The 26,908-nt window shown below is 40.2% G+C and overlaps 2 protein-coding genes and 1 long non-coding RNA gene across 3 annotated transcripts in view; 1 reads left to right on the forward strand and 2 right to left on the reverse strand.

Annotated features, from left to right (window-relative positions):
• The window catches only part of fbxw8 (F-box and WD repeat domain containing 8), a 20,138-nt gene extending 4,798 nt beyond the window's left edge, over positions 1 to 15,340 (reverse strand). The window contains exons 1-8 of the mRNA XM_058636276.1: positions 14,659 to 15,340; positions 13,849 to 13,953; positions 12,612 to 12,776; positions 12,291 to 12,379; positions 10,085 to 10,242; positions 9,643 to 9,839; positions 8,992 to 9,210; positions 3,261 to 3,388 (exon numbers count right to left, since the gene is read on the reverse strand). Coding sequence (XP_058492259.1) covers positions 3,261 to 3,388; positions 8,992 to 9,210; positions 9,643 to 9,839; positions 10,085 to 10,242; positions 12,291 to 12,379; positions 12,612 to 12,776; positions 13,849 to 13,953; positions 14,659 to 15,129 — 1,532 coding nt within the window. The 5' untranslated portion in view covers positions 15,130 to 15,340. The remainder of the gene's footprint in view (positions 1 to 3,260; positions 3,389 to 8,991; positions 9,211 to 9,642; positions 9,840 to 10,084; positions 10,243 to 12,290; positions 12,380 to 12,611; positions 12,777 to 13,848; positions 13,954 to 14,658) is intronic.
• Positions 15,341 to 15,456: 116 nt separating this feature from the next.
• On the forward strand, positions 15,457 to 17,666 carry LOC131464033 (uncharacterized). The gene is made up of 2 exons (XR_009241132.1): positions 15,457 to 16,047; positions 16,791 to 17,666. It is a non-coding gene; the product is annotated as an uncharacterized LOC131464033 (long non-coding RNA).
• Positions 17,667 to 17,711: 45 nt separating this feature from the next.
• rnft2 (ring finger protein, transmembrane 2) lies at positions 17,712 to 26,885 on the reverse strand. Its single transcript, XM_058636911.1, has 10 exons — positions 26,738 to 26,885; positions 26,258 to 26,335; positions 25,451 to 25,965; positions 25,258 to 25,334; positions 24,813 to 24,913; positions 24,137 to 24,290; positions 20,150 to 20,299; positions 19,405 to 19,470; positions 19,194 to 19,295; positions 17,712 to 18,495 (listed from the first exon to the last, which is right to left on the reverse strand). Exons 2-10 carry the CDS (start codon positions 26,302 to 26,304, stop codon positions 18,361 to 18,363), a joined length of 1,347 nt encoding a protein of 448 aa, XP_058492894.1. The 5' UTR covers positions 26,305 to 26,335; positions 26,738 to 26,885; the 3' UTR covers positions 17,712 to 18,360.
• Positions 26,886 to 26,908: the final 23 nt, after the last annotated feature.

Consider the following 26,908-nt stretch of genomic DNA (forward strand, 5'->3'; position numbering starts at 1 on the left):
CTCGCTTGCTGGTGTGTTTGGGGTCACTGTCTTGTTGAAACACCATTTCAAGGGCATTTCCTCTTCAGCATAATGCAACATGAAGTATTTTGATGTAGGCAAACTGATCCATGATCCCTGGTATGCGATAAATACTATTATACTATGGTGTCGGGCCTATATATCGCACCTTTATCGACCTTAATCCAATAGAAAACTTGTGGGGTGACTTCAAAAATGCTGTTTCTGAGGCAAAACCAAGAAATGCAGAGGATTGTGGAATGTCGTCAAATCAACCTGTTCACAGGTGCAGGAATTTAGTCGACTCCATCTGACACAAATGTATAAATATTTCAGTTTGTGAAGACAAATGCATACACTGCTATTGTTTTGAACAGCCGATTATTCATTTTTCTTCATTTTCTGTAAAGTAGTTAAAAAATTGATACATTTTTCTTCATGTGTTGATTTAGAATATAATGCGCACTGTTCCCAATGCGTCGAAATAAAAATTATAATAATTATAAGTATTTTTTGCTTTATTCACGTTTTTAAACACACTATTACGCTATTATTTTGAACACAACTGTATCTCTGGAAATTAGAAAAAAAATGGGTGAAGTGGCCCTTTATAAACAGTTAAGGTTTTTCCTTCAGGAAAGTATTGGATCAATACTTTTACATTATAATGCTGAGTGGTAAATCATGAAGACAACATGACGTTTTTAAATTTGTAGGAAAAAGGTCAAGTCGGGGCCAAGATTTAGGGAATATGGGCTTTTGTGAACTTACGTTCTGATGACTTGTGTTTTGCAACGTGGCCATCGCCGTCCAACATGTAGCATTTAGAGGGATTTATTGGTAGAAATCAAATATTCTACCCATAAGTATGTTTGTATATGTGCATAATAGCTTTGGAAAAAGAATTAAATAAAATTAAAATAAGCCTTTTATATGTACTTTAGGCCAATGCTGGTTTTGAAGCAGATACTTACTTCACAAATGAAAATCAACAACTTGGTGAAAGAGTGTTTGAATCATTTCTGTTACTGTAAATGAAGGCCGCGTAGTTCCCTGACATGCTTGAGAAAGAGAGGCATGATTGGAGGAGTCCTCAAGTTGTTACACTCTGCACTCCCGAAATTAGATGAACCTCATTATTACACACTGGACCTCTAAACCAAGAGAGGCCATAGTGGATGAAAAAGAAGTGAAGGAGTGGATCTTTCTGACAGTTGTATCATCATCTGTCTCAGTTGTATCATCATCTGACTCTAAATGGGATCACGCTGTATTGAAGAAGACATGAAACTAGTTATTGAGACCATGAACTCCTCATGAAAATGTTAACTGATGGTCACAAGTCACGTTTCAGGTACTTCTACAGTGGCTTCACTTTCTGGACCTGTGGAAACGACATCCAGGTCCATTACTATGGGTGTTACACACATTAATGTCCCCCTCTTACTGCATCAGATGTTGCTCTTTACCATTAACACTGACCTGGCCTTTTTCCACACAGCCCTTGTCAAAACCCATTTGTTCCCAGGAGCACACAAAAAAACAGAGGGACAAAACTAATTTGGACAAAAAGAAGAAATACATTAGTATTTGGCCTCAAGCCACACTGTTAGAGGGCCAAGCTCGCTGACTGTCCCTCAGTCCCCCTGCGTTCCATTTGTCCTCGACTGTGCACTGCATCAGGTGGGGCCAAAAAGGAAGAGCCAAGCTGGTGTGTGAATCTCTCTGAACACAACCACACATCTCACAGAAAGAAAAGACCACAAATAAAGCAAGAAGGAATTGGGCAAAGTACCCACCGATGCTTTGGCAAGAACTGAATACGTCATTCAAAAGCTGCTGCTGTTGAATTGTTTCTCAGAGAATGTAAAACATTTTCTTTTTGGCTTAATATTGTATCTTTGATGGAGCACTTTTTTTTTGTCTTTGTACATTTACTAGGTGTCATAACTTGTACAAAGATGGGGGGGGGGGGGATAAACAGAAACTAAACAAAATGATGTGGTTCTGTCTTTTGCTTTAAGCCAACTACTTAACAGCCAGATGGATTGGTGCTGAATAGAAACAGCGGGGGCAGCTTCGGAGGAAGGCGTGCCAGGGATTTTTCTCCTGCCAGCTTGTGCACCGCAGCACCCGCTAACAAGCGCAGAATAGATGAGAATGGCTCTTTTATGCGTCTTGTTCTCATCTGGAGAGCCAGGTCAGCGATGCAGCAAGTGTGTGCACACGCATTGATGCTTGTGTTGTCGCTGGATGAGATCAAGATGGCCAGATTTTCTTCCTCTACAACACTCCAGGTAATGAAGGTGACCGTCTTTATTTGAGAACAACACACCTCACGTCTGAGTATTTCAATGCCTCTCTCTCTCTTCTCTTTCACTTGTCGCTTTTGAAACCTTTTGTTTTTCCAAGGCAACAGACAGGCTGAGAAGTGTGAATAATGCACCGGAGCCTTTACTTTTCACACATTTTCTAAACACCTGTTTTTTCACTGAAAGTCGCCTCTGCTTTCCAACATCCTTCATCAGGTGCTACTATGAGGAAAAAAAGTTAACAGCTCTCCTCTCAGCTAAATTTTTTTTGGCCCAGCTTCAGCCAGTTTTGGATGTTTTTGGGGCATTGTGGTGAAGCAGTGATCAGCACTGGTTCCTATAAGACGATTTTTGGTTGAACTCCTGGTTGGACTCCCCTCGCTACCCTCATGTGGGTTGCAAGGGGTACTGTGCCAATCTCAGCTGACATAGGGCGATAGGCGGGATACACACTGGACAGATCACCAGTCCATCACAGGGCCACATAGAGACAAACAACCATCCACTCTCACACTCATGGTCAATTTAGAGCAACCGATTTATCTAATCCAGTCAAAATATATGCAGAGGTTAATCAAGACGCTCTAAATTGCCCGTGGGTGTAAATGTGAGAGTGAATGGTTGTTCGTATCTGCATGTTGGCCCTGAGATGGACGGGTGACCTGTCCACTGTGTACCCCACCTTTCATCCTGTGTCGGCTTGGGATTGGTTCCAGCCCTTGTATGGAGGATAAAGTGTTAGACAATGACTGGAGATTCAAAATTGATCACAGGAGTTACTGTGTGAGTGTGTCATTTTTGCTTTCAAATGACAGTGAAGGAAACACAGGAAAGAGAAAGAGAGAGAAAACTGGAATGACAGGCAATAAATAATGACTCTGAGCAGAAGTCAAACATCTGACCCACTGCTCAATCAGTCTGTGTGTGTTCTCCATGTGTGTCGTGTACCTCCTGTCCTTGTTTCCACATACAAGCAGGTGCGGAGGGCTGTTCCTCAGGTTGATGCAGCTGAAATCTCCCGGCGAGCTGCCGAGGCATGCCACAGGTTTTCTTGTCTCCAAGCTGTAGACATGGATCTGAAAAGCAAGAATCCACACAAAGATCAGTCTTCCAACTAAACACAGTGCATAACACAGGTTAAAGCTTTAGAGCACGATCAAAAATTGCCCCACAATCACCTTTACCATGCAGCAAAACCAACATAGTGTTGTAGAGGTCAGACAGCGATCTTGACGAACCACATTAGTTGATTCACCACAATCAAACTCATCACATATTCTATTTGCTGAATACTAGACAGTAGGTTAATGGCTCCGACCCCAAATATTAATAAATAATATGAACGATTATAATTTTATATTTTATTGTTGGTATGTGTGAACTGCTGTATTTCCTGTCTGCAAAATAATTTTACCCTTGGGTACCAATAAAGAAACCTTGAAGTATTTTTTTCAAGGAATTTCACGTTGTTCATAATATGTTTTATAAAAAAAAGATACTTCATTAAATTCAAATTCAGAGTTCTTGATTGTAGGTTATTTTGCTGTTATTTTACTGATCCGGGCCACATGAGATCAAATTGCACTGTATGTGGCCCCTGAACTAAAATTAGTTTGACACCCTTGATTTTACCCTTGAGTGTCCAATTAGTCTCATCCCCAAATCTGCATGTCTTTGGGGTGTGGGAGAAAACCCACGCACACACGGGGAGAACATGCAAACTCAATGCAGAAAGACCCTTGTTCCGACTGGGTTGGGAACCTGGGTCTTTTTGCAAAGGCAAGAGTGCTAACCTCTACACCAACCGTGTGGCCCCATCATTTAACTTTGTTCAGTTCACACTTTTCTTAGTCCATTATTTAAAAAAACTTAATTACAGCTTCTTAATCAAGCCAAAGTGTCACAAATGCTGTATCACATTCAGCAGGTGCAACCAACTGTAGCAGCACTGTAGAATAAATCAAACAAATGGACAATCTGGTCCGTAGCCAACGCACTTAAACCTTACATTTGAGGTTCCCCCCTGAACACGATTCACATATCCCACCTACTAATTCTCCATAACCTGCACAAAATGGCACGACACGCTGAGACAGAAGGGCAACACTGGGTGTAAGACAATAATATTGCACGGATAAATCAGATACTGCAGTGACGCAGTGCCAGTTAATTAAAAGCACTTAAGCTTATAAGCCTGGTGAGGGAGGGCAGATCAACATAAAGACAAACTTCAGCGACAGTCATGCACATTGCCGCTGGCGGCTCAATGACTGCAGTTAACTTTCTTCATGCAAGTTGAAATGATGTCATCTGGCGCTCGCCTAATTGGTCAATTAACGGCTGGTATTTTCTCATCCAAAATGAGACGGAACAAACCAAATGGCCCCGCCAAGCAAAATTTGTTTTTTTAATAATTAAATGCATAAAGAAATTAGACTGAGGGAGAGAGCAAGAGCGATTCTGAGAGACAGCCACGAAGATAAACACATTTGAAGTAAAAGGATGAGGCATGATGTAAGTCTTGAAAAGGTGCCAAAAGTTTTTATGTGTCCCTCATTTTGGCCAAGCAGAGCTTTATTTGTGTACCACCCTGGGGCAAAGCCCAAATCTCACCAGACTTTGAAATGACAGCTTGATAGGATTTGGACACAGGAAGAGAGGTGGATGGGCAGAGACAGAGGGAGGAGGAGGAGGAGGAGGACGGAGGACGGAGGGGTGTCCAGAAACGAGGTTTGGTCTGCTGCTGTCGATAAATTATTGCAAGGGAGACATTTTTATTAAATATCAACCCAATAAAGTGAATCAATGTCAGTGAGGGAAATGACAGATCTGCTTTGTGATAACATTGAGGGCTGTTTAGAGTTTTGACGAAGAATAACCATTAGCATGACGATAGAGGAGTTGTTAGGTTAATGCACTTGCTGGAGGCTCGTGAAGCTTGCAGACAAAGGAAACTGTAATGGTGGCTTGCACTGGGATGTTAATGTAATTACCGCCTTTGCTTTTTAAAGACAAAGCATTTGGCAATTACTGCAGCACTTAAAAGGAAACCTTTTATGTGGCCGTTGTCTGGATTGTTGAAAACATTTGGCAAAAGTGCAAATTTCAACCTTTATTGTTTAATATTTATGGCCATGGAGAGAGAAGTGTCTCCTTGATTTAACTACAACCACAGACTTTGCCAATTAAGGGTCTGTAAGTCCATAAGAGCGCGCAAGAGCAGGCTACACTCTGAAAACATGAAATCAATACACCCCACCCCATTTTGTCAGCCCTTATCTTTAAGCTTCATCCTCAACGAACTGGAAGTCATTGTCTGTAACTAGAAATCTTTGCAGCGCTTTCCATTTTTCCGTGGCTCGCCCACTATCTTCTGGCTATCATCTCTGCTTCTGTGGTGTCCACCTCTCTGGCTTGTTGTGCAGCTTAATCACGCACTGCAAGAGCACGGACAGGGTGCTCACAGAGAGACAGGTCGGTGAGCAACAGACAGGTGCGCCAGCCACTCATTCCAGCAAAAGCTGCTGTACTGTTGGCTCTCAGTGGCCGCACACCCACATCTAAACAAATATGTATTTCAGACCAACATTTGGTTCAGAAACCATGTGGGTAAACAGAGATTAGAATAGTGGACCAGACACAGAGTAACGGCAGGTTTGTGGCTTCATGTCATTCGGTTTTTCCAGCTCATTTCACAAGACTGAGCACATCTGTGCAGATTCTTCTTCATTTTCAGAGAGAATATTCTCACACCTGTAATTCCACAGCTCATTTGGGTTGAGGTTTGTGAAAAAAAGAGTGTATCGAAATTTTAGAACAATTGCACATCTGTAAATGTACAGTATGTAGGCTGCTGTGTTAGTGTCAGGTTTTTTTTTATATAACTATCAGCATCAACTGCTAACACTTAATAAGGACTCATAAGGATTATTGTACTCACACTCCAATCTGTGTTAAGCCATTAGCCGACTCCGAGTCCTGATCCTAATCTGTGACAGTAGTTGCAGTCATACTTTTAGTAACAGTATGTCACATAAATGCATAAGTAAGACATTAAATCATTCATTAAGACTTTAATCCAATCATCCAGCCCTGTGTGGGCTATACATCCACCACCGTGCATGGACAGTCTGACAGATGCCAGTTTGTGTCGAGCGCCCAGCCTCGAGCTGGGTGAATGCCTGGGTACCTCCCAGTCCACTGGCAAAAGGAAGGCGAGTAGTAATGAGGATCTGGAGACTGGCTTCAAACACACACACACACACACATACCCACTATGATGACAGCTACAAGACAAAGCCACAAGCTGTGATAATGCTGGCCAGGGTATGAAGCAACATTCCTACTTTAAACTGCGAGATTTTGAAACAAAACTGCGGCAAAGTCAGTGCGAATCACGTGACAATGTGGTTGGGTTCATCTCATTCAAAACGCTGGAAATTATTATCACTCCTCTGTGAGGGAAGGAGGTGTGAAATGACTTCCTTGGATGTCACCTCCATGCATTTTGACAGATTTTAATGAAGCATATGTTTTCTTACTAAAGGCCACATTAAAAAAATGTCTGGCATCACCAACCGCTGCAGCTGTTCATTCCCTGTTTTTGTTGCACTTCAACGCGTGTAAAGCGTGACAGACAGGCTAATTAAATTTGTAAAATATTTTAATTAGCATGAGAGGCTTTTTGATCAAAAGTTGATGTGGTTTATATGAGAGATTGGGTTTATGTCACCATGGAAACAAGAAAGTTTCAAAAACGTGCTCAGGAAACTTGATTTGCACACTTGAAAAAGACAGGCAACTCTAGGTGCTTCACTCTCAACAGCATTGAGACAATATTTATAAGCAACACGAGATTAAATCAAAAAGTTTTAAGATAAACTTAAGTGAGTTTTATATCTAAATGAATACAAATATGCATTAATCCAATATATGAAGTCAAATAAAACAACTCAAAAACCAGAATTGTTTGATATTGTTATTATTATTGTGAGTCTTCTCACTGTGTACCAGCAGTTTTGCTTGATAAGTGCAGGCCACTTCATCTTTCATTGCTACTCTTGCCTTCGTCCACTATGTGGTGCTTTGACTCTGCTAATGTCTATGTGAGCTGTGCTGCAGTAGTGATGTCAGTGTAGCAGCTTTGGCAATGACCTGTAACTCACAAACAAAGACAGCCGCTCACACCAACAGACGAGTGCTTTGTGGCTGCTGCTGCTGCTGCAGAGCCGCTCGAACACATGAGCAAACGCAGTGGTTGCCTGGGGCCTCAGACGGGGGGCTTCATATACTTGATATTTATGTTTTTTTCTTGTCGAATTTCTTGAGTATGTAGGGCTGATAAATAAATACTTAATTTCTATTCATATGTTTTTGTTTTATTAATAGATTCATCATTTTGCATCATAAATATGCTTATATTGTGAACTATTTATTCTTCCATATCAAAACAAACACTTTTATTTTGAAATTATGAGAAATGTCATCATACATTTTTTTTATTCTGATGTCTTTTTCACAAAAAGTTGGGACTTTTTTCCCACATGACCGGCCCCCTACTGACCAAACTAGACACTCCCAGATCCCCCAGGTCATGGTTACAGTCTAAGGAAAATATTTATTAGATTTCTAATAAGTCGGACACAGGAGTCGGACACAGGTTTTTTGTTTTTTTTAAAACCTTGTATAATAGCACTGTAAAACTGATTGGCCTTGGTGGACGTCTGTGCTCTTCCAGCACTTTCTCTTTTTTAAATTCCCTTTTGGGCCCCACAGAGGCGCAGGATGGCTATTACCACCTGTACAGTCTTAACAGCCTCTAGCATGGACACAGCTATAGTTTGAAGCAACTTACTCCAGCATCTATTAACATACACAAAAAAAGACCTTACCATGACAAGCATATTGACGGCTACATATTTGCCTCCTGATCCCCAAAGAATAGTTGGTCTCATGGCTCTATGTGCTCTCTAAGCTAAGACTTAAGAGTTAATTAGGTGCACGGGTCCGTAGAAACACAATATTATTAGAAACAAACAGATGTAGCTCAGGGATCAAGGCTTTATTAAAGGACACTTTAGGCTGTAGTAATTAGGATCGGGGCCCAAGACGAGCTCGTTGCTGTTTAAGCTGACTTTTTCTACTATGAACAAATCCCCTGCGGGTATATCACATTATTTTCTATCGGGAACACAAGGGGTCTAAGGGGACGCAGAATAATGCCCCGAGACACAGTTAACATGAAATGAAGAACAATCCTTGTTTGCGGTGCATCAAAGATTCACATCAGTTTAAAGAGTGATTTAGTTTAGCTGCAAAGACACCTTGATACAGTTCTGTCAATTAGCATTTAAACAGCAGGTTTTTTAGTTTATACAAGACTGTTACAATACTTTGTGCTGGCGATGTGTCCAGATTGTGCTCATAAATATGAAATGTATCTGTCAATGTCACTACAGTTCCGAAACCCTATCTCAGATGTCACTGCCGTTCTTTTAGGGCAGTTAACATGTATATGTGTTATTGTTCGTTTGTCTTTTCAACTACTTTGCCAAAGCCAAATTGGCACTTTTGTGGATTATACAGATATTTATTGTTGTTATTAAGATATTTTATGCTAATTGACAAAAAAACACAATGCAACAACATTTCACAGAAGCTACAGATACAGTGAACCTACCTTGTTACCTCCGTCGTGCATTGCCCAGCCTGCACTCTTTACCCCAAGAGCAACGTGCGAGTTGGAAGAATCCAGACAAGTAACAGGATGGCCGTAGACAGAGTGGAGCATCCCTGGTTCATCTTCTCGAGGGTCCAGCAGGAGCACGGCGTCTCCTGCTGCCACAGCCACCAGCGGGCACTGCTGTCCCCTACCTGGCACCAACACCAGGCTCTCTACCTGTCACACAGACAGAATAGACTTGACAGTTCACTTCAAACTGCAGTAATATTAACAGCCCTCTCAACAATTAAATGAAATGTAATTATTTGATCCATATGTGCTGGAGAATACCTTGTATGGATTGAACTCATTTAATTTCTAGTTGCTCATAATTCAAATATTTGCTCATTTGCTACATGTTCATGACCTCCACAAATCCAAACATGACATCTTAAATTTTAAATGTGTCAACATCAGTGCAAAACACATAAATATTGAAGAAAAAAATGATGTACTTTACATCCAACTATAGCAGAAAACACTCATCTTTGACATGAGACCAATGAACTTCTGCTACATACAATAAAGAATGAACTTCGAATCAAATCATCATTATCATCCACACCGTCCGTATGGACAACTTCATACACATTCGTCTGGCCGACTCACAGTCTTGGGTAGCTGAGTCTGGTAAAGTGTCCTCCAGTAGCCACGATCATCGGCACAGTCGAGGCGAATGTCAGGCCCAGTGGCAGCACACAGCACGGGACTGTCGGGGCTCAGGGCAAAGGCCTGGATCCTTCCTGGTATCTGGTAGTGGTGGATGGGCTCCCCACCTGTCTCTGTGCTCCACAGGTCCACACAGCCTGCACCAAGAAGCACAGTGAAATACAGTCTAAGTGCATGCACATCAAAGGCAATATTGACAATAATTTCCACAGTATGTATTAAATCAGATTATTATTGATATGAAATGACCATTTATTTGTTATTCATGCCCTGCTCGACCCACTGTTTTGATAGTCAGCGATTGTATTTAGTTTGTATAGATCTAACGTCCAAGAAGATATGATACGATAAACGATATTAGCCACTACATGACGACACAAACCATCATCATAAGCTGCTGCAGCCACTGTGCTGTTGACTTGGACGTGACAAGCATGTGGTCTGGGGTCCATGTTTGCTGATAGGCCGTTGGGCTTTAGGTACGAAGCTTTTGCGTCCCAGTGCAGTGTATCCCACAGCCTCACATCACCAGAGGTGTACCTAAGAGACAAAAAAATAAACATTACCAAACAAACATATCTTTAGGTTCCTACACAAATCTCCAATGAGTATTAAGAGAATTTTCCACCGCAGACAGATGACGTCATTCTTTCACCAATGAATCATTTCCTTTCTCACACCAACGTCCTTTGCCCACTCTGACTTCTAGTCATTTTCTATTCTAACATGGTTTGTTACACTATGTGTGGAGGATGACAAAACATAGCTGCTAATTTAACCCCACACTATTAAACCGCAGGGATCATAAGGTAGCAGATTTACAATAATATAGAGCAGAAAGGGAATGACCTAAAAATGTTAGGTTTAGTTTTATAAATCAATTTTGAATCTCACATAATGATGGGAGTTTTTCTCAAACTTATTTAAATGTCAGTTAATTGACATTAAAGACATTTTAGGTCCCTCATCAAGGGTTTAGAAAACAGAAATGTGTTTTTAGAAACAAAACAATTCATGGCTAATCTGGCCTCTGACTTTTCTTGCCTTCAATTTAACACTGTGACATTAAACAAGCCCTTTCAGCACCTGAAGTAAAACCAAAAAAACGTCTGCAGGGTCAACGTAAACAGTTAACTTGCTGTGCAATCCATTGACCATAAAATACAGAATGCAGTGACTTTTTTGATCCAGACTGTGACATTCTGCTGTTCTTGAACACTTCATCCAGTGTTAGTGATGAAAACTGTGCCCACACAGAACAACAAAGTTAACCTGTGGCCCTCCATGGGCTTTTGCTCCATCGTGTTCCGTTTCTCCTCCTCTGATTTGTTCTTAACTGGAGTCAATGAGTTCTCACAGTGGGAGACGACAAACTGCCAGCGTTGCCACCTCCACAGATACCATCATGTCTGAGCAAGTATCCGCCTCTCACAGCGTGAGTGTTTGACACACTGACAGAGTGTGTGACAGAGCGTGTGCACCCGTGTGTGTGTGCAGTTGGCGTTTTAGTGTTTGGCAGGAAGTTAACAATAGGAGAACACACTTTCATCTAATTAGTGCGTGACCTCAATGCCAATAATCAACAGGGTGATGATGAAAACTTTAATGTGCAGGAAACTTTGTGCACAGATTACCTTAAACTTCACACATAACTTGTCATCAAGGGTCAACTACAAATGTCTTCTGTTTGAGCCTTGATGATTAAGACAACATTGATTATTGTCTAGTTAAAGCTAGGCTCTAGAAAGTATGAGAAAGCTTGCAATATAGCAGGCTACACTTTGACAAAATGCATCCAATAAATCGCACACAATAGCACATTGTGAAGACAGGGTGCTGGGTGTTGGGTGTTTTACAAATGAAAAAAGTACTTGGACTGATTTAGGAAATGTAGAAAAAGTGTGTATTGCTGTGTTCACAAACTGTTTTGGAACTGCATGTCCTACAGCTGCTAACTCGAAATAAATAATCTCCAGTGAGACAGAGCAGAGGACTGATGGGAATCTAATCACATCACTCCGTGGAGATGCTGCACATCTCCATGTGGGCAGTCAACAAGGCTCCTGTGGGTCCACACAATCTATCATTGTGTCTGCCCGGCTCATTCAGTTGCACATTTAGTTTGAAGAAACAGCTGTTTGAATACTTTTCCAAATATTTGTAATAATGCTGGAATTTACAGAATTTATTTTTTTTTGCAAACTTAATCTTTGTATTGTGCAAGGAAAAATTGCAATTAAGGGGGGGGTGGATGTTATTTTCTTTTCACTTTTCCTTTAATAATATGGGTTTTTCAAAAATCATCATGAAAAGAAAATTTGTCATATGCGTACAACTGGTGCAGAATATGATAATGGCTGTGATTTTGCGGTGTGGTTATTGTCTGTTATGTTCATCAGAAACACATGTTTTTGTGCTGGCACAACATGTAAAAAAAGAACACTTTGATCATCGGTCAGTATTAAACTGTATCACTGAGAAGACATTTAAGGTTGATATAGCTAGATTTTTGAACATACAACCATAAGAGAAAAAGACAGAAAAACAAGGCAGATGAATTAAGAATAACCTGGGTCCTTGTAACTCACCCAGCCAAGACAAAGTGGTCAAAAGAGCTGACATCACACAGCACCTTCCCCAGCTCGTACTGCAGCTGGCTGATGGATCCAACACGATTCTAGACAAAGAATGTTACTTAGCATTAAGATAATATTAATATCATGAGCAGTAAATGTTTTGTCTCTTGTCTGCAGAAGAGGTTGATTTACAAAAATCTCACTTCTACCAAATGAAAACCATGTTTATTGTGTTGCGAATTGTGCTTTAATATTACCACACAAACGTATGGACAGGAATTACTGTGGGTCATAAAGTGACTGATTCAGTGGAGCAGAAAACCTGTTGCCCACCTTCCAGTTGGACCGCACAGTTTTGGCTGAGTTCCTGCAATCTCGCAGCGTGCTCTTCCAGCAGGGGGAGTCGGACACACTGGCATCCTGGAGATAACCCTCCCTTGAGCAAATCTTGAACCACAGAACACAATCTTCTGCTAGGACTCTCCATGCTCTGCTCACCTGGGAAGACATCGGGCAGTGTAACCGTGGATTGAGTCAGCATACATTACATGCTTGCATCACTTAATTTGTTAGTGCTTAATAAGCCCGGCCAGCAGCCAAACGGACTGTGCACAGCATGCTGTGGAACTGCCACACATAATGTAATTTACCAATCTATACTGAATTACGTCACATGAAGTATTTAAGCTGCCCTGAGCAATGCTGCATGTATGGGACAGTGCAAGATTACTGGATATTTACTGTGAAGAGCTCAGTCTGCTCAATCTGTGTCATTTTACTTATGATAAGAAATATGCTGCTTTTTGTGGTCTTATTTCTAATATTATATATAAAAAAAAAATGTTTTGGTCATTGTCTCATAATCATAACCACAAAATAAGCCAGACATAAACTTGACCAATTATTCTAAAATGTGACTTGTTCTAATCAGATTTCTAGAAATGTTTTGTTTTGTCCACAGGGAGGTTTCATGTATTTGATGCTAGATGTTCGATTTTGTTTGTTCATACTACATTTAAGTTTTGTGTTCTATCTTTTTTTGCATAGTCTTGTAGAATACTTGCTTTGTTTGTATTCAATTTGATTCATTTATTTTTATCCTGAGCCTGTTTTAGCCTTATTTTCTTGTTCCTATATTTTTCACGCACAAAAACACCAAAGCAAATTCCTTTCATTTAAAATATACTTGACAAAAAACCAGATAGTGTGTAGTCTGTCTGTCTGTCTGCCTGTCTGCCTGTCAGCCAATTATTCAAAAATGAAGTCCCAAATTATAAACGTATATATTTAAGAGATTGATGAACAGGTACAATTTGGTGCAGATGCAGATAATGATCTGTGTCTCTTGGTAATGACAGTGGTTTGCACTTTCAGTGCACTTTAACTGTCATTATCCCTGAGATTTATTTTGACACTTCATTGGGTGCAGATTGATATGGTCCAAGCCTTTTATATGAATATCGTCACAAAATAATCTAACTACATAGCTGTTCATTCAGTGTGAGGCTCACTCTTTTGTCTGCTACTCCTTCATTATCTTCTTGAGAATAGTTATATCACAGCAGCTCACCTGTGCACATCGGCCCAGCTCAGTGCAGTCCAGATACTGGAAAATCTTTAAGGCTAACTCGTACGGTAGCTCGATATCAAAGAAAGGAATGTCGTTGACTTCATTCTGCAGAGGAAAGAAATGCAAAAAAATTAAACCAACCATGACCATAATGTTTTAATGTTGTGGCTGATCACTGTAAACCTCATGTGGCCATTTTATTTATCGGTCCAAAATTGTTGTTTTTGTGGCAAAGTACATGGTTCATAGTATGATGCTGCAATGCCTCGTTTTTTAATGAAGTAATTACACAGACTGGTCATTTTTGTCCTTTTTGAAGGCTCACATTTGTGCTATTTTAAGGAGGACCTATTAATTTTGGCCCGGCATTTTATCATATTTTCTTACGCCACTAGCTCAACACTAAATAGTCAAAGCACTTTGAAATCAACTTTAAAAACACCTTGTACTGATTATTTTTATTTTATTATTAGCAGGGGCAGCTAAATGTAGCAATTACCTTTAAAGAAATTCTATTGTACACGTTATTTACCACTGTCCCATTCAAAAATATGAAAGGAAAATTATCGATACTATAGAATCCTAATAACCGAACCGAAATAAATCAGAACCACAATATGAACTGAATTGAAAACTATCATGATACAGATGCATCATGACAAAATGTTTAGTTTTTTCTTTGAATGCACATATATGAACTGGATTTTTGACTTACCTGTTATTTTTTTATTTCTACTTAAATACACTGACCAGTCATAACATTAAAACCGATACTGGTGAACCATTATTATTTCATCATCATCATCATACCAGATCCTGAATGAGCTGATCCACCAGCTCTTCTTCTTTCTTGACCTTTCCCTGAGGCTGCTGTTGTAAGGAGGCGTAGCACACATTGGTCCTGGAGTGATACTGTCTCTTCCTTTTTGTTCTCTCCTCCTCAATCCTGTCCAATAAAGGACTGGTCCTCCCGTCCAGCAAACTGCGGGCAATGGACACATACTCAGGCTGATCCTGTGAATCTGCCGCAGCTTCTTCTTCTTCTCCTCTGCCACCAACGCTCCCCCCTTCCTCCTCATTGCAGCCGCTCTCTTCTGGAACCGAAGGACTGCCGGTATTGTTGAGATCTTTAAAATCTTCAAAATACCTATTTTTTAAGTCTTTCTTGTCACACTGACCAGAGGTATCCCCAGAGGGTGCAGCAACAAGTCGTTGCTCCCCCTTACTCGTTAACTCTTGTTTCCAACTCTCCCTGAACGCAGCAAGTTCGTCCCCCGCCATACTTATCAACCATCGTTCACGAAATAAAACGTTACATTAGAAAATTGTGTCCTGTAAATCGCAATTCAAATAAAGTCACAAAACATAAACCGACGCCATGGTCGCAAAACAAGCTAGTGTCCGTCTTTGTAAACAGTCCGAAGAGGGACAGTGCGCCGCGTGACCTCAGTTCCGCTACTTTTTTATTCCGCAGTTTTATTATAGGCTGCGGGACACGTTGACAGTATGTATTGCCACAGCTGGTGACTACTACGAATATAAATGCAAATGTGTAATATTTCATGCAACGGGGCGGTTACATTGACGGACAAAGACAAAAGACAATGTCCCAGCTCGACATATAACAAAGGACTGCTCAGATCAAACCAGACAGGAGAGGTAGCCACTCTCTTTGGGGAAAGGATGATGTAAACCCCACGTCACGTGACAATGTAATGAATAATACAGCAGGGAGAGGTAGAGAAAAAAGGAGAGAAGGGGGGGCACAAACACACTTCATGTTAGCTGGAATAGAAGAAAGGAGGGTCATATCGCCTTTATAAAACATTTATAGAGAGGAGACTGGTTGTTCTGCCGGAGAGGATGTGCTGGCTGCCTATAGACCAGCCTTTGCTAGCGCCCGGAGACTCCACCGGCATCGGCCGCAGACCCTCGCCGTGCTCGCTGGCGCAGCTGCTCGCGTCGCGGCTGCGGAGGATCGGGGACCAGCTGGAGAGGAGCTGGGCGGCGGGGGACGCCGACGGCAGCTGCTGCAGCTGCGGGGACAGATGCACGACGGCGGGGGTGGAGGTGGAGGTGGTAGCCGGGCCGCGCGGACACTTGAGGGGCTTTCTGTTCACCGTTATACGCTTCACCGTGCGCGTGCTGTTCGTCGCGGGACAACACCTGTAGGGCGCGAGGCGGCGACACCAGCAACAGGTGCGTTAAAAGTCACATCACGTCACCTGAAACTGAGACATGTTAAGTAGCAGAAGAGTCCACAAAAAATATAAACTCAACAACTATTAGTGACAAAAAACGCCATAAACACTCATATTTCAATATAAATTTGTAAAATTCTTAACTGGTGTTATTTCAACGACTTCTGTCTGCGAGAAATCTCTTGTGCTGGTGCAACTCAATTGTTAAATAGATTTTAAATGCCTGTTAATGAACTCAGTTGTTTTTTTTGTAATTTATGTTTTGTTTATTTTATTATGTGTTGCCAAAGTCAATTTCCACATTGTAGACAATACAAGTTAACTTATCCCAACCTAGACATACATACATTCTTTTTTATTTCACATATATCCAACCAGCAGGCCAACCATGATTATCTACAAAAAGTCCTTTAAATGATGTGATTGATATATGTTTTGATTACAGACAAGGAATCATAAGTGAGTTGTATTGTTAATGAACATAAACTAACATGCAAATTAAATTGAATTCAACTTTAATGCATGTTCCATGATCAAAGGTATTTGCTATGTCAAGGAACTACACACAGTAAGGCCTAGACCTGAAGAATAGTGAATGTTTTAATTTTCCAATTTAAATCAATGCTTGTAAAGCTAATGTTGTTATCCCTGACCAGATTTCTGTTGAGTTGATGTTGTGTGTTTAGATCATGTTTACAGATGCTTTGTAACACTGAAGTCCATGTATTGTGTATTATATAGATGGTGCCTTTGGGACCATGCAGGACGAATGGGCTCATATCATTTGCACTAAAAGCAAGAGGATGCTGGAGAGTCGGAGGAATGCGGTCGAGGAAAAGTTGCCGTGCATCAGTCGGAGGAAGCAGGGTTTAGTGTGTGTTGCAGCATTGGAACTGTGCTTCTGACAGAACTCCATGTGTCATGAAGACTTTCCTCAGGCCCAGTGCGGATGATGCACTGGGGGTTTGATAATGAGCTGACACGCAGCTCCCATGTGCCCAGTGCTGCAGCCAGTCAGTCAGTGTGTATGTCCCTACCCCTGCGTGACTCTCCAATTCTGTCATCCTGGTTACAAAACAGTGATGTAATCTTCCCCTGGTACAATGGAGGGAAAAGCTTACTAATGTGACTGCTGTGAATGTTCACCTCCCACAGTGAAATGGGAGTTAAATACTGATCAGCCCTTCATGTTGTATCCAAACTGAGTGCAGTAATCGTAAAAAATACACAGAAACAGACCTGTTTTAAGCTTCACCATCTTTACATAAGCTATACTGTAAGTGTAACTGTAAATAATGAGAGGATGAATGTTTTTTTTTTAAAACATATATATATATAGATGTTTTCTACAGTGTCTAGATGATGTTTACACTCTTCTTTAGCGTTATCTGTTGGGGGCAGTGTTAAATGGCTTTTTTAAATTCATAAACATAATACAGGACCTGTGCATTGGATGCTCTGCTGTTAAAGCTGTCTGTGATTCCTGGAAGTAAGCTTTCTTATAGAACATGTCATGTGATCACTTTTACTGAAACTGTCTTTTATAAAGTGTGTGCTATTTATACTTCCTACATATTTCTTAAGGATTTTTAAATGAATAAAAATGTTTCCGAAATACATCCTCTGCTTGTGTTATTGCAATTAGACGAGACGTACCATTGATACATTGAGTGAATTTGCTTTAATCAAAACAATATAATAATACAACAGTATTAATATTCATAGAGAATAACAACGAAATGGGATTTGCAAACAATCCAAGATCAGATCAGACAAACGTGTGCATTGTTCTGTTTATAGTTTAAATAATTAAAAATCACACACCAACTACACACTCAATACTCAATATCCAAATAAAAGAAAATGATATGCTTTAACCAACAAGCAAACAACAAATCCATGATCTACCTTTGAATAAAAATGAACCTTTAAACTAAAATGAGATAAAAAGCAGTAACACAGACGCTATATACAGTACACACTAAATGAAGAGCACCTACACCTGTGTGACAACTATTTACATTTACAACATTAAATCAAAGGAACATTCTGTTATCATGTGCTAATGTGAAATAAATGTCAACATGTACACAAAAAAGGAATATGCCCATTAAAGTATGACAACAGTATTTATGATTTATATTTTTGCTGGTGGCCTCGACCAGAAGCTTTATGCTATTTCTTTTCAGATGTGATTTTTAAATATGTTCTGTTATTAGTCGCAGGTGTTTCTGCAATTATCTTGAGTTAAATATTTACCTCACTCAGCACAGTCGCATGTTAGTGCATGCATATCTTGTGTTGCCGTCGCTTAATATATCTGAAAGTGAGCTGACGTGGTGCCGTCCTTCCAGCATCGCAGGGTCTCAACGACTGTAGAGCGACACAGCGGACACGTTCTCTCCCGGTCGAACCACAAGCACAAGCACTCCTCGCAGAACACGTGCTGCACAGGGAAAAAACAAACAACAACGTAGCACTACAAAACCTCTAAATGACTCTTATTCTTCAAACTCGATTGTTTTTATAGCCTTGAGTGTTATTTAGAGATTATTAGTGACAGTTCCATATCCACTTTACAGGAGTGATTCTCTTGTCTTGTAAGAACTGCTCAGTAGCTGATACTGACCTTAGGGCTCACCTAATTCAATCCGTTTAAGTGTAAGCTATGTTTGCCACTTTACTCAACAGGAAAGTAAAGTCTGTGTCTACAAGTCTTTGTATAACATTTATTCCCCTGCACCAGAGTACATTGACAAAACAGTTATACATTTATTTTATTCCAAACAGAACACAGGAGTTGTTGGTCTGCTCCTTTCCTCCATCATCAAATTCAGTTGTGTTATTCTATGACTTGAAGCTTTTGTTTGGTTTTACAAAACAGACAACTCCCAAATCCTGTGTGCGGATAGTGAAGTTTTCATCAACTCCTCACCTTGTTTCAGTGATACTAAAAGTAATTCCGAGTGTGTCAGTGCACTGGTAAAGTATAGGTACACCCAGCATCACTGATGATGAGTGTGGTTAGAGGTCCAACAAAGTCAAAAGAGTAAAAAAACTACTTTTTGACATTCTTTCTTCTCAGAGTTACATTTGTTACTTCTAACCCATAACCTTCCTGGGAAGAGTGCACTTACTCCTTACCTGACAGAGAAGAGCAACGGGATCTCTGAAATCAGTCTGACAAATAGCACAGAGGTCACCTGCCTCGCCACACTGCTGACTGCTGGCCCTCACTCCGTAGCTCTGGGAGAGAGAAGAGAAAGCCAGTTTTGAGTTTTCTCAGTGTGAAAAATGCAAACTCTGCATATCTGTGTGTGTTTACTTATAATGTGGAAAAAGTCTAACACCCAACCTGGGACCTGCAAAGCACAGAAAAGGCCTTGCAAATGGCCGACACACGTCCACAGATGTCGAAGGACTGCAAAACAACAAAGACGAAGCACAACTTTCTTAAGAATTGAACTTTCGATCAACCGCACTGATTCACATTAGACATGTACTCACTATACTCACTATAATGTTGGCAAACAGCTCATCACACACAGGAAGCTATCCACCCCGTTCAGCTGAATCACTGGACTACAGTTGTCCTCAAGAGTCAAATTTAGTGCAGTTCCACTTAGTTTCGCAAGCAATACTGGAACTGATTCTCCACTTCAGCTGTTTTTTTTTTTATGTCAATAAGTCACTGACTTTGTTGTGACCCGACTGTGATTTCCCAGAGTACTTCAAGCGTCACCTTCCACGCTGTTGGCTCATTTCACCATTTTACTTGTGCCATTGACCTTTATGACACCTGATCACTTGCTGTGTTTGCAATCCAGGACCAAACTTATTTTCTTCAATCCAGGATAAGAAATAACAGTATTGTCCCAGAGTAACTCAAACATTAGACTAGAAACTTAATGATGGTATGGCGATCACTAGTAATTGAATATGCAACCTCTTCAAAGTTTAATGTAATATAAAGTTCTTAACACAAATACATTATTAATGTCTTTTTGCCACGTTTCGCATGTAGGCATTACACCAGGTATAAGCAACAGTAACAGAAAAGTCCTCAGGAAAAGATTGTTTTGCTGCCACGGAGTGATTACCTTGCAGAGGCTGTAGATGATGATGAGTGTAGCCCCTAGGAAGTAACTGTTTGAGGGGTCTTCTCCCATGATGTACTTGTACCACAGCTGGATGGGCACCAGGGCCCTAAACAGCTGGCTCAGGTCCTCAATCAGCAGGTAGAATTTACCCTGCACAAAGTTAGAAATTGAGCCTCTTTAGATGCTTTTTAATCAAACTTTGAGTCCATATGCAGATGGCAGTTCTGTGAATGTGTCCACATATTTTCCCATCGACAATGACACCATTTTTGAAAAAGGAACAAAACAAAACGGAGGCACTTATATTCGGTTTCAATGAAAATAAACAAAATAAAGACAATATGTGCTCTTTTTCCTTGATGTACTCACTAACTGTCCAGAAAGCAAGAGAAAAAAAGGCTGAACAGCTTCGGGGTACTCTTCTATCTAGTCAAGAGCAGTGCAGTATTAAAAGCTTAAAACAGCATGCCTCCAGCCCAAACATGGCTGCCATCCAGAGCTCCACAGTTTCACAGCAGTGCAGGCAATTTCCCCATTCTGCTAGGGAAACTGGCAGCAGCTCTTTCCACCTGCTACCCTGTATCCACATTAAACCCAGCCCTGCAGGGGCTCACTTGCTGCCTATAAGAGACCCTCCCCTCCCATCCCTAATCACAGACAAGAAATGAACTTGTGTCTATGTCCCACACTGCCACAAAGTGTGCTAAGTGATTTGGGATGGTTAAAAACAGAGGTGACCAAAATGAAGGCAAACTTGATTCCCTGTCGGCCTCGTAGCATCCCAGCTTGGATAATGACTTCCCGGATGGTAGCTGACAAAGATTGATGACTGTGGGTAAAGAGCCACGAGCAGCCAGGTTGGTAAGCGATGGAAGACCTCTGCTCGTGGCTAATTCATCTCCCTTATTGTCCCCACAGCCTTGTATCCCACAGTGCCCATCACGCCTACGCACAAACTGTCAAATCTAAAGCTTGGACACAAGCCAAGGAGTTTGACTAAGCTTCACTGCAGGCGATGTTTGAGTACTTTCCTACTTATTTGACTTCATTACTTTGTCTAAATACGTTATCTATTCCACCACTGTACACTCAAACACATGCAGTAGTATCACCACCTTTGCATTTGCATCTGTATATTTATTATTTACTTTGGGGTTGGTTGGGGGACATAACTGTATTTAACATCCTTGGCTATGTTGTCCCTTTGTGTCCCTAATGAAACAGTTACCATTTCAGTTGGTTTCTTTATACGTTTGGCAATGGTGAACACATTTCTTCTTCTATTGTTTCCAAAGCCCAAGTTTAAAGTTTGTACTTTAGGGCTGAAACAGCAACAGTTACAAGTGAATAGAGTTTTGAAAGTGTGTGGCATGAAAAAAAAAACAAATTATCTGAGACGAAACCAGTGAATATGCAATATTAAATAATGTAAACTTAGACTCTTAATGTTTCAAATACACAATATAATAAATATATTGAGGGAAAAAAAATTCATGCAACATTTAAGCGAGCAGAGCCAGAGATCGAACCCTCAACTTTCTGGGTGAAATATGACCCACTCTAGCTCTGATACAGAATATTATATTTTCCTTTTTGAGGCAAACATGACAGACAGTCATCCATCCATTCATGATCATATGAACATACAACAAAACTCAGCATGCTAATTTACTGTGGTATCACCACACCTCCAACTAGGAATTGGTGCACAACAATTTCCTTAAACAACCCAAATTCAACATTTACGTATTAAGACCCCAAATACTGTGATTTGAAGCATGGAGTGATTTCAACTTGCACATTCTGCAAAAAACGAAACCCACTCTTTTTTTTTTTTTTAAATAGATTTTTTTTTGTTTACCCGACTTGTGCTGGGCTGACCGTTTTCTGGTGGCTAGTCACATATGATCTAAGCTGACGCTGAACGAGAGGAAAGTTAGACCTAGAACAGGTTCCCAGCCTATCACAGTAGCCAGCAATTTACACAGTCTCTAATGAACCTACACCAACCTGAATGTCTTTGGACTGTAGGTGGAAGCCAGAGTATTCAGGTAAAACCCACTTAAATACAGAGAGAACATGTAAACTCGACACAGAAAAGAACTGCGAATAAAACAAAAACCAGTGCCAACCATCACACCACGTTGCCTCTTCTCATCTGACATAATGACCAAAAAAATCCATCCTAAATGGAATTCAAGAGGAACAAACTGACAGACTTAGTGAAAATTCAACAGTGACTAGTCTTACACACTTTGGAATCACATAATATGTTATGATTAAAACACAAGCAGTAAATAAAGCCACTAGTCTGTATGCATGTGTATGTGTTTGTGCCGATTCAGGCTGAAAGCAGGGTCATTAGTGAGAACGACATGTTTATATATGATTGAATGGGACATCAGATCATTTAAAAAAGACTGCAACTGTCAACTGTCAGTGTACAGAGTACAGTGATGATAAAATCTGGAATTCCCTTAAAACTCTACTCTACGATGAATGTTATTAAATCATCCATGTGTCTACATTCTATTCTACTCTACAGTATATCTCCGTGTGTGTATGTGTATAGCATGTGTGTGTGGAGGCTACAGGTAATGGTCCAGCTCCAGGGAGGGATGACCTCACCGCTGCAAACCCCTCGAGGTTCAATGAGCTCAGTTGCTGGCTGCCGCGATTCTGATAGGCCTGTCTGTTTATCAGTGGAAAATGTAATCCTAATAGTTTGCAACCCTTCTGCTCCATTCGGCCAACACACAAACACTAACCACAAATATCAGCTGCACCTATACAGAAATCTAAGTCTATCTGTGTGTGTGTGTGTGTGTGTGTTTCCAGACATATTCTGTTGCCTCAGGTCAGCACACAGACACTCACATGCACAGGCTCACCTAAGGAATACCATGTAAAACCTTATGAATAGAAAACAGCTTCACACTGTGACCCTTTAGCACTTTCTTCACTCGGCACAGTATTTCATCACAACCAAGCAAATTACTTTTTTACTTTTTGAAGAAGAAAGTTTCACATCTTTGACAGTGAACTTGCTGTGACATCATTCATTAACGACGACCCTGCCTTATGAAGAAACATATTAATGATAGTTTTTCAAAACATTTATGTGGTGCTCTGAATTTTCACTTATTTATTGTTTTTTTCATTTGTGCTTTTATATTTTGATCATGAAATGTAATGTTGATTCCTTAATACTTCAAATATTCACTATTTCAATTTTTTTAAATCAAAATGTATTTATTAAATTGTGAAAGAATGGCGACCTGTCCAAGATGAACCCTACCTACTTGTCCAATGTCAGCTTTGATTGGACAGATATTTATTCAGTATATATTTAACTAATAGCTTAATATTGTACAAAGCATCGTTTTTATGTCTCATAAAAGGATCACTCTAGTTACAGTGCTTAACAAATGTATGAGCCCACCTGTCATAAAAATGAGAAAACATTAATATTCCAGAAATCTTTCAAAAAATGTTATTGTTATTTATTTGGCAAATAAACAGAATTCACCTTTTTATCCTTCAAATTTGAGACAGGTGTTTATTTAGGACAGCAGTGGCATTGGGTGGTCTAATACATTTTTAAAAAACTGTATGCATTTTCATGAACCTACATTTTTTTTCTGTATTATTTTCCTTGAAGGAAAATATAATTTTGACTTATATCTAGTCATACAGCCATATGTCTGTGATTGGCCAATATCAGCCATTAAACTGCTGATTCACAACTATTTAAAAATGAGAAAAGCAGCAAAGCCTCACATAACAATAGAAAGAACCAGCTCTAACTGCAGGCATTTATGCAGGATGAGCAACTGTATTATTGCTCGTGTATGGTGAAGTTAATCATAATAATAGTTACTACAAAATAAACTGAAGGCAGCAATGTGTGATGAAAAAAAGAAAAAAAAAAACACAAATAATGAAAACCAATCACAATGTTCAAAGAGATGCATGTCGATTTCTTACCCTGGATTTGAAGGCCAGGAGAATCTTGGGTAAAAAGAGGACAAAGCACTTCAGGCCGATGGTCACATACTTAAGGACAAAGTCAGTGATGCCCACTGCCCAAATCAGATCAAAGAAGTCGAAGCTGTTGAGGTTGGGTTTGGCGAATATGAGGCTAGAAAAAAATGAAAATAAAACCAGTCACAGGGAAGTGTGGTGTTCTCACTTGAGTTGGTAGAATGATAAACATCCGCAAAGCAGATGTTAAACATAATGTAAGGAACCGTGGAGACAAAAAATAAACATAAAATACTCACAGGACAAGAACAGGAACACCCTAAAAATGAAAGGACAAAATAAAATATCGTGCTTAACAGAAAATGAATGGAAAAACCAAAATGTATAAATCAAATTTGAAAAAAAAAAAAAGATGGCACATAAAGATATGATAAATGTTCCTATATATATATATATATATATATATATATATATATATGTGTATATATATATATACACACATACAGTATATATATATATATATACATATATATGTATATATATATATACACATATACAAAAATATATACATACATATGTATATGTGTATACATATATAGTAGTATGTGTATAGTATACTATAGTATAGTGTAGTGCTTATACATGTAAATAAATCCTTGCATTTGTGATTGTACTTTACCTGTTTTGCAGCTCCTCATGACTGAATGTGTAGAAGATGTAAACAATATTTCCTGAGAGGAACATTAAGATCCAAAGAGCTACAAATATGGAACGCTCCTCCTAATTAAACAAAAGAGACAATACATTTCTTTATATCTAAAATTGCAATTCAATGCCTTCAAGACAGACTTCCATGTGAACCGCTATATGAAATGTATTATTTTGTTCAGGTTTTTCATATTAATAACTTGTAACTGTAATGTTTGATTGTAGAATTCATATTTTGTGATTTCTCCTTTCTATACAATAAAAATATCATATTAAATAAAAAAAAGCCTGAATTTGTGTATGCGAGTGTGTGAGTTTCAGCACTAGTTTAACTAATATTGCAGAACATCAGATGCTGTTTTTGTCTTTAAAAGCCTGTATCAGTTCAGCTGGAAATACAGTGTAGTGTTTTTCACCCTTAATGACACTTGGTGCCTCAGTGTAGAATTTGCGTAGGCGAATGTGCTCGCCATCCCCACGCAGACAGCAATACCTGTAAAAGAGAGAAAGAACATCATTACTAAATCAAACATTAGGCTGCTACTGATATTATGTTGTAAGTATTGTATTGTTAGAAACACTACTGCTGAACTCCACACACTGGTTTACCTAGCTTATGCTGGAAGCAGACTTTGGCCAGCAGAATCAGGATGAAGGGAAAACCCCTCTGCAGCCAGGTAACGACTGCCTTCAGCTCAGACAGGGCCGGTGCCGGAGTGGATGGGTCTTCCTGGCCCTCCTCTCTGGAGCTGTGCCTTTCTGAGCCAGCTGCCGTGGTGGCCTGCTGAAGCAGAGAGGATGTCCTGTGCTGCAGCTGCTGGTGGTGGAAGTGGTGGTGATGATGGTGGTGGTGCTGCGGCGGTCGAGGGAGGAAAGGTCCAACCTCCGAGCGGTGTGGGCCCCCTTCTTCTCTGGAAGATGCTGTCATTTGGATAAAAACTTCAGGGGGAGATCCCAGGACTAAGCCAGCTGCCTGGAACTGGGCAGAAGAGACAGAGCCTGAGGGGACACCCACAAGGCCAGAGAAGATTTGCTGGGGTGAGGCGGTTGAGTCAGATTTCAGGCAGTCAAAGACACCACCCTCATCAAGGCTGCTCTCTGATCCCAGAGTTTGGCTTCGGCTCCTTAATATTACAAAAAACGGGAGAAAAATCATTAGTTTGGAAGATGCATTTACCTCTCTGGGATGTACTGTATGAACTTCACTTTCCAGCGTATTTTTGTACATCTTCAAACTATTTGGATGGGATGTTACTGTCCCACTGTCAAGAACATTTGTATTTAATGTTTAAGAAAAATACTCCCATGGCAGTTTCTGAATGTGAATATAGGAAGAATGTGAATTTCTGGGTATACAGTATTTGGCTACATAGTGACTTAAGTAAATACACATAGTAGGAGAGTTCTTGTGTCCACCTTTCAGAGGGCATGCCATCCGTGTTGCTGCTATGTCTCCTCTGCATGGCACACTGCTCATCACAACATGGTCCAACCCTGGAAAATACAAAGCAGCATCACCACCAGCTCATTCACCTGTGGGTGCACATGCATGTATATATGTTAGTCAGTGTGCGTGTTTACGCATTATGTTTTTGTAACCTCTTGAGGACCTAGTGTAAACAGTGACCTCACCAGGGCCGCTAATCTTAATAGCGACCAAAACATTGGCCCTAATGAGGCAGAACCATATTTCTTGGAGGATTAGGGGTGGCATGCTTTTTGTGGTTAGCTAAATTTCAGGGTTAGGCATGGACTGGAGTGACAACACCTTATTTCGTCCGAAACTACTTGAATGGAAGTCAAGACAGTCTTAGCAAGGATAGCTGCGCAAATACAAGTGGGTGTGTGTTCAATTATTGAGACGTTAAGCTACATAACAACATACTAATTATTTACCTGAATCGGTTCGGTGAAGTGCTTCCAAGGTTTTGTCATAGTTGGAGTAAGAAAGGATGCTGTCGCTTTGGAGGATGCTATTCTGGATGTACAGCGCCGATACACTTCCTGTATGACGTCACCGAAAGCTCTGTCAACCAATCAGCGTCAAGCTCTTCGCCGACCCTCATC

Source organism: Solea solea, chromosome 8, assembly GCF_958295425.1.
Source record: "Solea solea chromosome 8, fSolSol10.1, whole genome shotgun sequence".
NCBI classification, from domain to species: domain Eukaryota; kingdom Metazoa; phylum Chordata; class Actinopteri; order Pleuronectiformes; family Soleidae; genus Solea; species Solea solea.